This window comes from Microtus ochrogaster, chromosome 4, assembly GCF_000317375.1.
Source record: "Microtus ochrogaster isolate Prairie Vole_2 chromosome 4, MicOch1.0, whole genome shotgun sequence".
Lineage (NCBI taxonomy): Eukaryota > Metazoa > Chordata > Mammalia > Rodentia > Cricetidae > Microtus > Microtus ochrogaster.
In genome coordinates this window covers 71,801,188-71,817,487 of record NC_022011.1, presented here as the reverse complement: position 1 = coordinate 71,817,487, position 16,300 = coordinate 71,801,188, and the positions used below count along the sequence as shown (strand labels likewise).

Here is a 16,300-nt window from a genome sequence, read left to right as displayed (position 1 = left end):
CACAGATCCAAGCATACAGTTCCCCAAGCCGGAGTGGGCAGGGTTGGGTGCTCATTTCCAGCCCTCCACGGTACGAAGTTCTCTCTCCCTGCCTTGTCTATCTGCACCGAAGGGCAAGTCCTAGACGAACAGAGCCGCACTTCCCCAACTTTGCTGCAGAAGAGGGGGAGCCGGTACCCCATGCCCTGTGGTTTTCCTGAGCCCTCTTCCCGCCTTCTGGAGGTCCCAAGCCCTCACAGACGTCTGCAGTGGGTGGGGGAATCCTGCACGCCCCCGCTCGGTCCGGGACCCGAGGCGCAGCTCTGATTGGTGGAGGGCGGCGAGGGCGGGGCCTGCACGCCCCAGAGGTTGCCCCGGCGGCACCGTGAGTCCAGCGGGACTCACCTCAGGAGCCGGTGTGAGCAGCCGAGGTCTGGGACGGGAGATGGGGACTCGCTGGGCCACCCCGGGCGGTGCCGCGGGGCTGCTCGTGCTGTTGCTGCGATGCTTCGAGCTTGCCGAGCCTTCCGAGCTCTCAGGTAACCGGGTGGCCTCGACGCTGCTGCTCTGAGCGTTGGCCTCCTCAGGATCAGGTCACTGTCGCCTTGCTCTCTGTCTCTGGAGTGGACAAACGGGGAGGTCTGGCGTAGGAGAGCGGTGGGCAGGGGCCATGTGGTGCGAAGGAACGCTCTTTATAGAGAAAGCCTTACCACAGTCTTCTCAGAGTCTTCTCTGCCCCTTGTTCCTCGGCTGTCCCCTAAAATCATGCTTCCCCGGGGTTCCCCATTTCCCCTTGCATCCCTGTCGCCCCTTGGTTATCTTGGTCCCTTCATGATAAGGTTGAACCTTCACCCACACCTCAAGGAATTCCCAGAGATCCTGACTTCATTGCGGGCACTGAACGCATCGAAGTGGAAGTCCGGTTCAACCATCGTCTTCAGAAGTCCATTTGGGATGCCCTTCCCTGTCACCTGAAGCAGCGGCCCTTCTAATTTTGTTATTATCTCCAAATATTCCCCACTCAGGCAGCTGACCCCAGAAAGAAGTGCAGGTCACTTTCTGTCAGTGGGGAAAGGATGCCTTCTGTGAAGCCCAGGGTAGTGTCAGCGCCACCAACCCACTTAGATCTTGCAGTTAGATTTTGCTTTTGCTTTCTTTTTGCTTCAGCAAAAGGTGTGTCACTGACCTTGTTACTTGATTGTGCTGTAGATAGGCTGTAAACATTAACCCACTGCTTCTGCTCTCTTGAAGATGGTTAAGGTGGATTTGAGGGGTGTGGCTCTTGTTTCCTTTGGAGTTGAGCTTAGTTACTGTCTGATGTAGATTGCCCAGAGTTATGGGAAGTCTCCTGCAAGGGTGGGTGTCATCAACCTCTCTGCACCAAGAAAAGAACCTTTAATGCGTCCTGTCTTGACTCACTCCTCTTGATTTTTCTTTGACCCATTGCTCTGGAAATTGCCAAAGGAGATATTAATAGTAAAATGGTTTACTGATATGAGAGTTTCAGTTCTGTCTGCTGCACAATCCAAGAAGAAAAATTGACCTGCAGCAATTCCCAGCAAAAGAGTGCTGACCTGCTGCCCTCCAGCCACGCCCCCTTCCACTCTCTTGCCTTCCATCCTGAGTCCTGTTTCATTCCCTCACAAATATTTAGATTTCCTTAATTTTCCAATGGCCTGGTTGGGGTCTATGTGTTTGTTACCAGCTCAACACAAGCTACTGTGACCTAGGAACTTCCTAGGGCCTTGATTGAGAAAGTCCCTCCATCAGACAGACTGTCCTATAGGCAAGCCTTTAGAGCCGCTTCCTATTCATGGTTAATAAGGAAGGGCCCAGCACACTGGGAGCTGGGCTATCCCTGAACAGGTGCTCTTGGATGGTAAAGCAGGCTGAGCAAGCCAGGGGAAGCAAGCCAGTAAGCAGCATTCCTCCATGGCCGCTGTTCCGGTTCCTGCCCTGAGTTCCTGCACTGAGTGTGATATGCAAGACTAAACTGAAATAAGCGCTCTCTTCCCCACGTTGCTTTTGGTTGTGGTGTTAATCATAACGATAGGAACCCTGACTAGCACACCACAGTCTCCATAGTCCCTATTCTGTCTCACTGACCCAAAGCTTACGTCGGTTCCTCTGTTCTGTATCCCTTCTTCTTCACTTCTCACAGCTGCCCTGCTGGTTTTCTCTCATTTCCAGGCCAGAATTTGTGGCTTTATATTGGGGTGAACATACAGAGTCGTGTGTGATAGTGTGTGTGTGTGTGTGTGTGTGTGTGTGCACGCTCACACACATGTACACGCACATTCCAGAAAGCCAGAGAAGGATGTCCCATCCCCTGTTCTACCACTCTCTACCTTATACTCTTGAGACTGGGTCTCTCAATGAACCTTAAGTTCACCATTTTGTCAACCCTGGCCGCTCTCGAGCTCCTGGGATCTCTCTGCTTGTCTCCCCTTCAAGACTGTGGGGTTGCAGGGATTCCTCTTTTCTTTTTTTCCTTACATTTAATAGAATGTGGGCACTGGGGATTCCAACTTGGGTCCTCATGCCTGACCAACAAGCGTTCTTATCCATTGAGTCATGTCTCCAGCCCAGAACTGGAATTTGACCTTCCATCTGTTTTGTTAGTTTGTTTGGCAGTGGGTAAGATTCAGGATGGCATACACTTGATCACATGAACGCAGGAGGCTTGGGCAGCTGGTCCTGAGCACTCAAATGCTGAAAGAGTATCTCTCTGTTCTTGGGGAGATGCCAAGTTTTTATTATTAGTATTATTATTTTGCTTCTTGGAGCGCTAACACCGTGAAGTAATGTGATCCTTCAGGGATTTCTGAGCATCTCGCCAGCCACACTGTCCAATCAGGGTTATCGGCTTTCTGATACCTAGTGTACTGTGATGGACCCCATTGTCCCTCCAGGGCTTGCTTTGAACTAGCAAACCCAGATGTGTGAGTCTCTCCTACATCTGTATGCTCTTTACACTCGACAGAGACCACAAAACACCTAGCAAAGAAAACTTCGACATTCCCTGGGAATGATCAGTGCCACCGACTCTGGCCTCTCCTCTTCCCCACGCCTTTTTCCTTCCCGTGGGTCTGTGGTTATGATGGGTATTATAATGGGTAGTTCTAATGGGTATATGCTCACATCCAGCCTCCCTCCCAGGATGTGCAGAGCCCTTTGTGCAGGGCCTAACAACAGGCCTCGTGACTAGACAACGAGAAAATGTTGAAAGCGGCGATTTTCTTTGCTAGAAATAATAATGCTAAAAAAATATTTTCAGTTATGACAGTGCTCTTTGACTATTCCCTTAAACCTCACCAAAGTCTTTATATAAAATGAAGCATATAAAAAAGGCGCCAAGATGTAGTTAACGTTTCTTGTCACCAACCTCTGCCCTTTAGATTTATCCCAAACACAAATTTGGAGGGGAATGTGAAAACTCCATTAAAGATCAGTGCAGAGATGGAAAGTGGACAGCGTGTACTATAAAGCTATGGGCAGAATCCCCTCTGGGGCTCGGGAAGACCTCAGTGCAAGGGCGCTCGCTAGCCTGCTCAAGGTTCTGGATTTGATACATAGCACCAAAAAATGGTCATTAAAAATTGCAATTACCTCCACAAGATGCATTACATTTCTCAGATAGTTTATATGACCTTATAAAACATTTTTTTCTAAATAAGAAATTATTTTTAGTTTATCGGTTTTCTTTTCCATTCTTCAATCCACAATCCCATAATGCCACAAAACCAAGGCAGACTGAAGGGCTATCGCTTAAGGATAAAAATGATATAGAAAACTATTATGAGAGACTAAATCTCTCCCCCCCCAGGAAATATATTATTTATTAATACTTACACATACATTATATATGAAGGCTAATGATAAGTTTCCTAAAGCATTAATGATGAATCACTGTCCTTAGAAATCTCATTGATGTGTCAAACGTTGGTCTTGATTACACACTTGGTTCATGCGCAGGTTTAGTCTGACACACATAACTACACACATTCAAAAGCACGACTTACTTAAGATCCTTGGCAGCTTCCCCTTTGCTCCTCTCTGCTCCTCCATACCCAGCCTGTAGTCTGCTCCCCACCAAGTTGGTAAGCCCACAAGTGTCCTGGGAGTAGCTTAATTGTAGAAAATGAAAAGTGAAACTTACTTTCTCCCGGTACGTGTTGGTAAAGCGGGACTTGCGTAACTCCACATGTTCACTATAAATGACATGAGAATGACTTCAAATGCCACTAGCAGTATAGCAGTGTGAGCTAGTAAAGTGGACATCTGTGAGAAGAAGACGCAATGACCTTAGCAAAGGTTGGTGAGGCCTGGGGAGCTAGGGCGCTGGTACTTGGTGAAGGCGTGGGATGCTAGCTCTGCAATGGTTTACCTGTATTCCACAGCTTTTGTCTGATACTCAGAGATATGAGGACTGTGGGAAGTGGCTTCTGCGAATCTCCCAGGGGAAGAGAGTACTGTAGGAAAAGGATAAGTCAGGTATCTGAGGGGCAACTGAATATGTTGGAGAAGCACATAAGAGAAAATCTTCCTTTTCGCTCACTATCTTCCCAACCTGTGACCATCAAAGAAAAAATGACAGAGGGTGTCAAAGAAGAAAGAGTGGGGACAGATGCTGCTGCCCAAACCCACCTAACAGCAGCCCCATGCAGTGTTTTATTTGTGTGTGTGTGTGTGTGTGTGTGTATACATGCACACCACACACCAAATGCACTATAAAGGGAGATTGTTGGTCCCCACGTTCAACCATATTTGAGACAGGTTTTCTTTGTTGTTCTGTTGCTTTATGTTGGTAGGTTTGGCTTGTTTTTTGTCTGCTTGTTTGCTGTGTATGCCAGGCTAACTGACCCAAGAGCTGTCTGGGATCTCCTGTCTCTGCCTTCATTTCCTGTGGGAACACTAGAATTATGTATGCTCATGCTACAGGTCAGCTCTTAGGCGGGTTTGATGTCCTCATACTTGTGTGGCAAGTGCTTTTAACCAGGGAGCCAGCACCCCAGCCTGTGATCTTTTTAAAATTCAAATTTGAAGGCGGAAATAACCACCGCAGTAAGGCTTTTTTTTGTTGTTATTTCTCATTGTTTGTCTTGCTGCTGCTACTGCTGTTACTTAAAGTGAAACAAAGCAAAATTCCACCCAAAGTCCACATGATCAGATAGAATTCTGTAGCTGTGGCTTATGTGATGAAATTTCCCCTCTAGCCAACAGTGCCTTGCGTGATCAGTTTTAAGTCTTTAACCCGTGACTTGAGGAACTTTTCAGGGTTGGTAAACTGGGAAGCTGACCTCAGAATGAAAACACCTTTTGAGAACTGAAATTTTTCGTGTTGTTCTGCTGTACTCTGATTCGTTAACAATGACTGTTTAAGCTTCTCTAAAATAGTCTGACTTTAGGTTCATCTACACCATACTTTTTTTCTCTTTGTAAAGGAACTTACCAAAGCGTTTCACTGTGATTTGTTGTTGTAATCACGTAAATCCTGGTCCTCAAACTCAGGTGTCTGAGAAACACCGAATCACTTTGTTTTTTAGAAAATCAGTTAGATTTGGTTCTGAGTACCCAATCTACTAAGGTGAGAGAATTTTTTTTTTTTTTTTTTTTTTTTTTTTTGGTTTTTTCAAGACAAGGTTTCTCTGTAGCTTTGGTGCCTGTCCTGGAATTAGCTTTTATAGACCAGGTTGGCCTGGAACCCACAGAGATCCACCTGCCTCTGCTTCCCACGTGCTGGGATTAAAGGCGTGCGCCACCACCACACGGCTGAGAGAACTTTTATCTCCATCTCTGCTGAGGTTTGCCACAGGTCCTACAGAGTGCCAGGAGATCAGTCTGAGAGGGCCCATCACTAGTCTTCCGCTTCCACTGGTTACTGCTCATTTATTTTCTCTTGTGCACACATGCCAGATGTTCGAGCTGGTGGCTTGGGTTGTCCCTGAAGCCCAGTGTCTGGTGCTTTACTTGGTGAATCCCCAGCCTCTGTCTCTCCTGGCCACAGCCTCACCACCCTCAGAACCCAGATCCTTTATTTCCTTCCATTACTTTACCCCAATTTTTCTACCCCTGCCTTCTCGGAAGCGTTCCCATCTCCACTGATGGACCTCAATGGACCGAGGCTTCCACGGAAGGCTTGGGAGAAGTGGTTTTTGAGTAGATTCCCCTTTGCATGACCGCAGTAACTTGCCCTGAGCCAGAAGAACATAGATCCCGGCCTTCACAATTGGTGATGGGGAAGGAGCTGAAGTAAGAGCAAATTCCAATAGTGTGGTCACTGTACTGTGGACACTAAAGCTGCAAGACAGAGGTGTGGTCCCAGGTAGATGCAGGATGCTTTTTCATTGTCCGCAGATGGCTTGTGGAGGAAAAGGGGACACTAAGGAGTTGCTGTGTAGGCAAAACAGGGAACCTTTCGCGGGATAGCAACATCAAGTGCACACCCTACACCCTGCTGATGTGGGTCAGATCTTTTCCTCATCCCCACGTCCACAGTGTGAAGTGGGTACAGCTTCACAAATGAGAAATTAGAAGTAGAAAAGCTAAACAATTTGCTCGGCTCCCATGGCACAGCAGAGGCAAAGTATAAGGCCAAGCAGACTGGCTTGAGAGGCCTTGCCCTTCACACACACTGACCCTCACGCCTCGTAAAACGTGTGCGTTTATCAGGCCCAAGGGTCAGGGCCATCCTGTGCTAATCACTCTCCTCCACAAACAAGCGGGATCAAGGTGCACTGGTCATGTGACTCAGAATCCTGAAATGTCTTCCTTTGGCTGTCCTGACCCAGGTAACGATCCGTTCACCATCATGGATGAAAACACCGGCAAATGCATCCGGCCACTGTCCGACTGGATCGTGGCGCAGGACTGCAGTGACACCGGAAGCTTGTTATGGAAGTGGGTGTCCCAGCACCGCCTCTTTCACCTGGAATCCCAAAAGTGCCTGGGCCTAGATATTACCAAAACCACCAACAACCTGCGCATGTTCCGCTGTGACTCCAGTGCCATGCTGTGGTGGAAATGTGAGCACCATTCCCTGTACAGTGCTGCCCAGTACAGGCTGGCCCTGAAAGACGGCTATGCCACAGCCAGCACCAATTCGTCCGCTGTCTGGAAGAAGGGAGGCTCCAGGGAGAGTCTTTGTAATCAGCCTTACCATGGTGAGTACAGGAGAGGCATTTTGACCCTCTTGCTGGAATGGTTGTCTAATTTGGCATTAAATATTACACCCAGCACAGCTCGGACCTGGGAGTCTTACTGGGTTCAGTGAACTGTATGTAGTCTGATGGAGTGGTTCTCTCTACTAAAGCGACCCAGAACCTCAGTGCGTTTGTTAGGAATAGCACAGTGGGAGGGGCTGCCTAGCCCTGGCACGAGGTCTCTGTGGGCTAGCAGTCTCCAGCTTTAAACACCCACGAAAAAGAATCTGCAGTTGCTAGTTTTAGCACACACACTGGTCAATCATAGGTAATCACTTGTACTTGGACCACAGGAAAGCCTTGCCTTTCGCAGCCTGATCCATATGGAGAAGGCTTTGCCAACTTTCCGTGGGTCTGAGGCATTGGCCCTTGGTATGGCTGTCCCCAGGTCAACAATACACTATTTACTCAGGCTTTCCTTGGTTCCCATGACTGAGTTTAAATGAAGTCACAGTGAGCAGGCACCGTGAGCTGCAGTCTTATGCACCTGTGAGGCTGCTGGGTACCTCACCCGTCCGTCCCCTTCATAGACAGATCTACAAAAGCTTAGGTGTTATCAGGAGGCACACAAAGCACAGTATTTGAATTCCAATGCCTCGTTTACTTCCTATGATGCCATTCTGAATGCTAGGAAGAAAGAAATGTTATATATACTGATAGGAAATACTTCATATAAGCTAAAGGCACATAATCTAATAATATTGGTCTAATCCTAAATTTAAAAAGAAATTAAGAAAGAGAAAGAAGTGTTTTTGTTCCATGCCTGAGAAATTTAATATAATGGAAATATTTTGAAAGTCTCATGGGCTTTTATAATATTTTCATCTTTGGCATAGGTATCACATGTTGCTCTTTGTCTTTATGATTTGACATTTTAAGTGTGAACTTTTCTTAGGTCGTTTCCAAAAACAACTGTATGAATATGGCCTTGACATTTGCTCTAGATTGCAATGAGTCTTCGAGAATTTAATGCAACATATTTTGATCATTTTTACTTCCACCTCCTTCTCCAGATACTTCACAGGCCCATCCCCCACTTACTTAGCTTCCAAATTTATATCCATTTTTTTTAAATAATAACTCACTGTTTTTGCTGCTCATGTAGTCCCAGCTGTGGGACCTTCCTCTGGAATACAGTCAACCTATCTGTAACACATCCTTCAAGAAAACTGACTCTCCCTGCCACAGATGCCATCAACTGTCCATAGCTGCTCAGTTAGAGATAGGGGCTCAAGAACCCGTTCCTACCCCATGCTAGAATGTCGACCAGCTTGACCTGGGCCACATCTTCTGCAGGCGATCACAGCAGCTGCACGTTCCTGAGTGCAGCAGGCCTGTCGTGTGCAGGAGACACTGTTGCGCACCCTTCCTCCCGGACCTCTGGTCCGCTATCATCTTTCCATCCCTCCTCTGGGCTGTTCCCTAGGCCCTGAGAAGGGCTATGCTGTCGATGGTCCGCTTGCGGCTGAGCACTCCACTTGTTCTTGGCACTTGGCCAGTTTGAGCTTTTGTGTTGGCCCCCACCACGACTGCACAAAGAGACTGGCTGATGGGGTCGGAGAGCTGCGCTAAGCAACGGGTAGAGAGGTATAAATTTAAATGGAGATTTTATAATATTATGTCCATTTCACAGACTAATAGTAGATCCTCCCTTGGACCTGTGAGCTCTCCAGCCAGAGGTTCTAGACCATATACACATGCCAGGCCTGTGTTTCCTCCTATGGAGTGGGCCTTAAATCCAATCAGGCATTGACTGGCCACCCCATTACATTGTGCCACTGTCCTACTGATAGGTATTTTCTTGCCACACTGGTCATCACTGCAGCTCACAGCAGTTGTAGCTGGGTAAAACTGTTGGCCGACTCCCTCCCACTCCTGTCAGACTAGAAAACATCTTCCAGTGCCATGGAAGCTACCCAGCAAGGTGAAAACTTCCTGCTCTGTGCCAACTTGATTTCTTCACGTCCTGTGACCAACATGTGTGGTCAGACCCTATTGCTAGGGTCTGACCATCAAGTTCTGTTGGGCAACAGAAAGCAGTGTCAGTAGCCTGATTGTTTGGGGATTTTGGGGACACCTCTGACCAATAACAACACTTGACACTGGGCCTTTAATTTGCAACCTATGGCTTCTGTGTAGGGTAAGGTCAAGTAGATTCTTGCATATGAAAATATGTTGATACTCATTTATATGAAACTTCTACTTTAAAAGTAGGTTTTGTATGGCTTTTTTTAAAGCTTCCTAATTGTTAATTATTCTTCCCTAAATCCCTCCTCCGCCCTAGACTCCCACTCCTCTCCCCACTTAATTCCCTCCCCCCTTTATTTCTCTTTTCACCTCCACACCGCCTGCATTCTACTCTCCCCCCTCCCTTAAGATATCTTTATTCCCTCATCCTCAGTCGGTGGCCATAGTCAACATCAATGAGTTTGAAGGGAAGATAAAGGACCCCTCTTAAACTTGGCCATAGACTTAGGATGGCAACTTAAGTCCCCATTCTAACCATGATCGGCTCAGGATTTTCCGCCTAGAGGATCTCTTCGCATTTCTTGTGAAGATCAAAATAAAAATAAAAATCCAGGCCTGTGTAGTTCTGCTCTTCATGAAGAAGTATTAGAGACCTGGAGATGTGTTTTCCTTTCCTTCAACTCCTAATCTTTGCATCACTAAATTGTTTCTCTTGGCCAGCTTCCTTTGGAACTTCAGGATTATTACCTGAGGGCCAGCTCAGTGCAGAAAATGCTCACTGTGCAAGCGTGAAGACCCAGAGTTTGACTCCTCAGCACCCATGGAAGTCTTGGGTGGGTGTGGCAGCCTGCTTATAATCTCACTGCCCCCGAGGGAGAGGCGAGCAATCCCTGGCTAGCTAGTCTAGGCCAGTCAGCAAACTCTAGATTCAAGTGAACTGAAGAGTGATCAAGGAAGAAAACCAGTGTCAACACCTCGCCTCACGCACATGCACACGAGTCTGTACCCACACACACGCAAACATAGAATCTCTAATGCGACAACCAAAAGAAAACACTAAACCCAAAAGAATGGCTCGTTTTATTTGTTTGTTGGGGGATCAGGAAGGATCACTTCCCTGGCAGGACTTTATATGTCCTCCTGCCCACGGGACTTTTGAGAGAACAGTCGGAATCTCAAACTCTCTCAGACCCTTAAGGGTCTTCATTTCACTGAAACTTGTTTTGTTTTCTTTCTTATTTTTTGTGTTTATTTATGTGTTAATAATATCCACATGACTGCTAACATGATCATCAGCACAAAAATAAGGAGGGGGCCCTTAAACCCTTCACAACAGTGCCCAGGAGAAGGACAGAGCCAGGCCAGCTTTGTTTCTTTACCTTTCCAAATGTAATATTTGAAATGTTGAATTAGACCTGGAACTCAGATTAGCCACCTAATTTAGATTCACATCAGATTTTAGTTGCACAGAGGCCAAGGTCAAAGCTGCCACCCTTCCCAGAGCTACTGAGTTTCTGCAAATTGGGAATCTACAAGTCCCTCTTGAATTGTCCTGCTGTCTTATCCCACCACTCAAATTTAACCAGATATTAAGTTCTAACTTAAATGCCAATTCTAACTTCTAAAATTTACCTGTGCCCCTTCCTATTTGAAAGTGAGGGACCTTTTCCAGGTCTCTCTCGCTTCCGATTCGGGTCCATGCCCAACCATGCTATCTATCAAAATAGGAATAAGGAAAGAAGTGTATTCAAGTCTCAACCAAGTAAAGTCCAAGGTCACCCAGCTTGTTGTAGCCAAGCTGGGGATCAAAATTAGGATTTGTTTCTCCAAATAACAGTGTCCTATTTCTCCCTTAGCTTTTGTAGCCTAATTATTTTTTTTACATTGACTATATGAACATTTATTTCTCATTATGTTTTGGGTTTCCACAAACTTCATCATATAAGATATCTTTATACAAAAAATGATTTAACTGTAAAAAATTTTAACTAACTATGATATAATAACAATTATATCATAAGATATCTTGATCCAACTGGCATGTTCACATCCCACATGTTCGTCAACTCACACACAGGATGGAATGTAAACTCTGTGTGCTCCTGGTGACTCTTTGAAGCCTGCCAAACTCTTTAACTAGTTGCCTGGTGGCTAAGGCAATTTGTTTTCCCTGATTCACAAATTTGTGTCAATGGCACATTCAGCTGCAAGCCTGAAGATGCTGTCACCTCAGACCCACACACCAGGAGAGGAGTCGTGTCAGGAGAAGCTGTCTTACGGAGAAAACCCATGGGATGCGGGTGGTCCATCAACAGCAAGGAGCAAGTGGGAATACGATGCCTAATTAACAGAGAGCATCAGTTAGCTGCCTATCCAGCATGGCTGTTGTTTGCTTATTGGTTCACAAGGCACTGTGTGACCCAGAGAACTGTATAATGACAGTCATCTTTGAGCCATGTGTAACTCGAAACCTGTAAAAGCCATCAGTGGTGTGGAGTTGTTGTTGTGTGTTGGTGAGCAGTCAAAGAGGCTGTCCTTGTCCAGTGCTTCGCGAAGAGCCACCAAGTGTGTCCTTTTCCTCAAAAGTGGGAATTTCACCAACGACTCTGATCTCACAGGTTTGTGGTGAGGACCAAGTACAGAAATATGTCGGAAAGCACTTTGCACAGGGAAATGAAAAGCTTTAAGGGAAACTTGACATTCCCAGCAGCAGCAGCATTGCGTCACGTTCCAGGATTGTCCTCTCAGAATCGTAATAGGGAAGGAAGACTGATCATTTGCCTTGGGGAATTTTTTTCTTTTTCTTTTTCTTTTTCTTTTTTGGTTTGGGTTTTTCAAAATGGGATTTCCCTATGTAGATCTGTCTATTCTGGAACTTGCTCTGTAGACCAAGCTGACCTGGAACTCAGATAGCCACCTGCCTCTGCCTCCTGAGTGCTGGGATTAAAGGAATGCATGCCTCCCGGGAAATTTTTCATGTGGTCAAATCTGAAACATATGTGATGCGCATGCTCTCTATAAAACAAAGGGCCACCACACTCTCCAGCAGAATTGTTCTGTGGAAAGCCATTTATGGGACATAGGAAAACAAAATCAATGACCCGCAAAAGATTTACTCTTCTTCAGAAAGCATCTAGATGGTTCTCACTTCTTCTTTTTGTGTGTATGTGTGTGCTTATTTTTTTAAAAACCAATCTTTTTATTTTATATAACAATCCCAGCTCCCTCTCCCTTTCCTCCACCCGCTCCTCCCGCCTTCCCCCCCCCCATTACCCCCATCCACTCCTCAGAGAAGGTGAGGCCTCCCATAGGGAGTAAACAAAGTCTATCATATCACTTGAGGCTCCCCGCTACCCGGTACCTAGGTTGAGCAAGGTATCTCTCCATAGGCAATGGGCTCCAAAAACACAGTTCATGCACTAGGGATAAATGCTGGTTCCACTGCCAATGGCCTCACAGACTGCCCAAGCCATGTAACTGTCATCCACATTCAGAGGGCCTAGTTCAGCCCCATGCAGGTTCCCCAGCTGTCAGTCCAGAGTCAGTGAGCTCCCACTAGCTCAGATCAGCTGTTTCTGTGAAGTTTTCCCATCTTGGTCTTGACTCCTTTGCTCATATTATGGCTCCTCTTTCTCTACAACTGGACTCCAGGAGCTCAGCCTAGTGCTTAGCTGTGGATCTCTGCATCTGCTTCCCTCAGTTACTGGGTAAAGGTTCTATGATGACAATTAAGGTAGTCATCAATCTGATTACAGGGAAAGGGCAGTTCAGGCACCCACTCCACTATTGCTTAGAGTCTTAGCTGGGGTCATTCTTGTGGATTCCTGGGAATTTTCTTAGTGCCAGGTTTTTTGCTAACCCCATAATGGCTTTCTCGATCAAAATAACTCATCTTTTGCTCTCCCTCTCTGTCCTTTCCCCAACTTGACCTTCCTGATCCCTCATGTTCTCCTCCCTCCTCCCTATCTGCCCTCCCCTCCTCCCCTCCCACCTTCCACCCCCCTACACACGCACACTTCTTATTCAGATCTTGCTTATTTCCCCTTCCCAGGGGCTCCATGTATGTCTCTCTTAGGGTTCTCCTCATTTCCTGGTTTCTCTGGAGTTGTGAAGTGTAGGCTGGTTGTTCTTTGCTGTATGTCTAATATCCACTTATGAGTGAGTACGTATCATGTTTGTCTTTCTGGGTCTGAGTTACCTCACTCAGGATGGTTTTTTCAAGTTCCATCCATTTGCCTGCAAATTTCATGATGTCATTGTTTTTTACCACTGAGTAATACTCCTTTGTGTAAATGTACCACATTTTCTTTATCCATTCTTCAGTTGAGAGGCATCTAGGTTGTTTCCAGGTTCTAGCTATTACGAATAATGCTGCTATGAACACAGTTGAGCAAATATCCTTGTGGTTTGAGTGTGCATCCTTTGGGTATATGCCCAAGAGTGGTATTGCCGGGTCTTGAGGTAGATTGATTCCAAATTTTCTAAGAAACCGCCATACTGGTTTCCAAAGTGGTTGTACAAGTTTGCACTCCCACCAGCAGTGGATGAGTGTTCCCCTTACTCCACATCCTCTCCAGCATAAGTTTTCATTAGTGTTTTTTGATCTTAGCCATTCTGACTGGCTTAAGATGATATCACAGAGTTGTTTTGATTTGCATTTTTCTGATGGCTAAGGATACTGAGCAATTCTTTAAGTGCCTTTTGGCCATTTGAGATTCCTCTGTAGAGAATTCTCTGTTTAGATTTGTACCCCATTTTTGGTTCTCACTTCTTTTGTACTGCAGCCTGAAACCTTCCAAACTTCAGTCTCTGCTTCAGGCATGTGAGCACTGGCGAATGATAAAGGATGTAGGTGGGATCAAATGCTATCTTATGCAATCTTTAAACCAATCCATGAGACTTTCCGAGGGACCCCAAAAGCCTGCTGAAGGTTAATGAGACTTGATGACTATACTCTCCCTAATGGCCATTCTTTCATTAGATAATAACCAGAGTTTTTGAAGAAATTGAAGCTAAAGAGAAACCGATGATAGATACATGGTTAGCTGCTCTGTAGGACATAGTTTCAAGATAACTATTATTGGCACAGTACTGAGCACTTCCTCTGGGATCCCAGGCGTATCTAAATTGTGATCGTTTTCCAGTGCCTCTCTGGGGACCAGAGAAAATTGTTAAAAGGAAAGCTAGATCTGCCACCTCACCACTCACCAGCTTTTCCCATCGCTGCCTAAAGTCCAGTTCTTTGTTCATAACCTGAATTACCATGTCCTGACTCTTTCCAAATATCTACTCAGGAATCTAGCAGCTCTCTTCCTTCACTTCCTCAAAAGCCACAACCTTTTGGGCAGTGATGTCCTTTGTCCATCTGTCCAATTGCATAGTGGTTTTAGGTATTTCTTTGGTCCCACACTCACTAAAGAAATGGAGGAGAGTTTAATCTCCGTCAAAATAGACATTTTAAAGAAGTAGCTGTCTCTGCCACCCATGCTGGACTCAGTCTCTTCTGACTTGATCAAGCCAGGGTCTTTCAGTGCTTACATCACAGAAAGGGGATCTTACTCTGTCACCAAATACACAGTGGACAACCCTTGAGGTAAACACTGCAAGTCTCAATGCAGGAACTAAGCTTGTCTCTAGGCACAAAGGAGACCCCAGCTTTCAAAGTATAGTCAGAATCTATGCTGTTTCCATGGCCGATAGCCTGCTCAATACTGTCGGCTCATACATGAAACCAACACTCTCTCTTTTACAAGTTTGAGAAAACAGCTATCCTAAGATGATTGTTCAGCTTCTAACTCCCCTCTGCTTCCTCCCCATCCCGCAGAGATATATACCAGAGATGGGAACTCCCACGGGAGACCTTGTGAGTTTCCATTCTTGGTTGGTGAGACATGGCACCATGACTGCGTTCTTGATGGAGACCATAATGGGCCCTGGTGTGCCACTACCCTAAATTATGAGTATGATCAAAAGTGGGGCATCTGCTTAAAAGCAGGTATGTATGGGCTGGTGAACCCCAATAGCAAAGAAAGAGAACCCTTTGTAGGAGGCAAAGGGGGAGAGGAGTTGTTGAAGATGACCTGAAAGTGTCTGCAACAGATGCTATCCTAAATGAGGAATGCGCCATTGCAGGAAGGGGAAGAAGTCATGTGCAGCTTGGAACTGACCTTCAGACGCAGGTCAAGAAGAGAAGCAGGACACTTTGGGTCGTGGAAAACGAGGAGGGGGAGAATCGCAAAAGCTCATATACATCAGGGGAGAGCGGAAAGGACTTGAGCAGATGGGAAACTGTAGCATCCAAAGATGAGTGGGAGAAGAAAGTGGAATATAGGAGACTGTAGCTTGACTAAAAGGATGTCACCTTGGTGATCTCACAAATGGGCTGAAAAACCATGTTTAGGATGGTGACTACATGATGTGTATTGACGATCTGAAGCCAAGACTGGAAGAGAAGGAGACGCATATCTTGGACCCTCTCCAACTTAGTGAGAATGTTTGCTCTGCCATGCCCGTGTGTTAATCCGAGTATGTTGATCCAAGTATCTAGTTGCTTCTTATGAAAAGCAGAGTATCCGGATATACTAAAGCGTTCACTCCTCTTTAGAGAGATGGTCAGAGCAAAGGAGTGTTTGTGTTGTTGTCTGGTATATAACAGAGACAGTGTCTTAGCAAACAGGTGAGAGTTACAAACGACCACACTAGCTGGCATGTGATAGACGGTTAGGAAGTATTCAATGCCAAGTAGGATAGCTAACATTTTTTATCTCAGCGCTTGTGAGCCTGAGACTGGAGAATGGAGAGCTTCAGGTCAGCCTGAGCTGTAGTAGTATGAGAACACTATCTCAAATAAATTTATGGCAATAGGTGGAAAGATGCTGAGGTGTTCTGATTATACTTCCGCCACAGACACCTGTCGGTCTTTGTCCCCATCTTCACATTCAGCAACAGATATCTGAGAGCCTTTCCAGTGTAAAGGTCCATGAGTCCATCTGATGTATAACTGGGGGTAGGGAAGTCCCTTGGAAACCCCTGGGTGGAGCTTAAGTCGTGTGATCTAGCCTGGATTGGCTTTTCCCTTTCTCTCTCTGGGACCACATAGGAAAATTGAGTATATTTTTGAACCCGTTATCTTTTCTTTCTTTTTTTTTTTT

General features: G+C 46.0%; 1 protein-coding gene across 3 annotated transcripts in view; it reads left to right on the top strand.

The window, feature by feature from the left end:
* The first annotated feature begins 424 nt into the window (after positions 1-424).
* LOC101981607 (lymphocyte antigen 75) overlaps positions 425-16,300 on the top strand; it is a 128,904-nt gene continuing 113,028 nt past the window's right edge. For all 3 annotated transcript variants that reach the window (XM_013346085.2, XM_013346084.2, XM_005346447.2), the window contains exons 1-3: positions 425-518; positions 6,771-7,142; positions 14,974-15,144. In XM_013346085.2, the coding sequence (XP_013201539.1) occupies positions 425-518; positions 6,771-7,142; positions 14,974-15,144 (637 nt within the window). The remainder of the gene's footprint in view (positions 519-6,770; positions 7,143-14,973; positions 15,145-16,300) is intronic.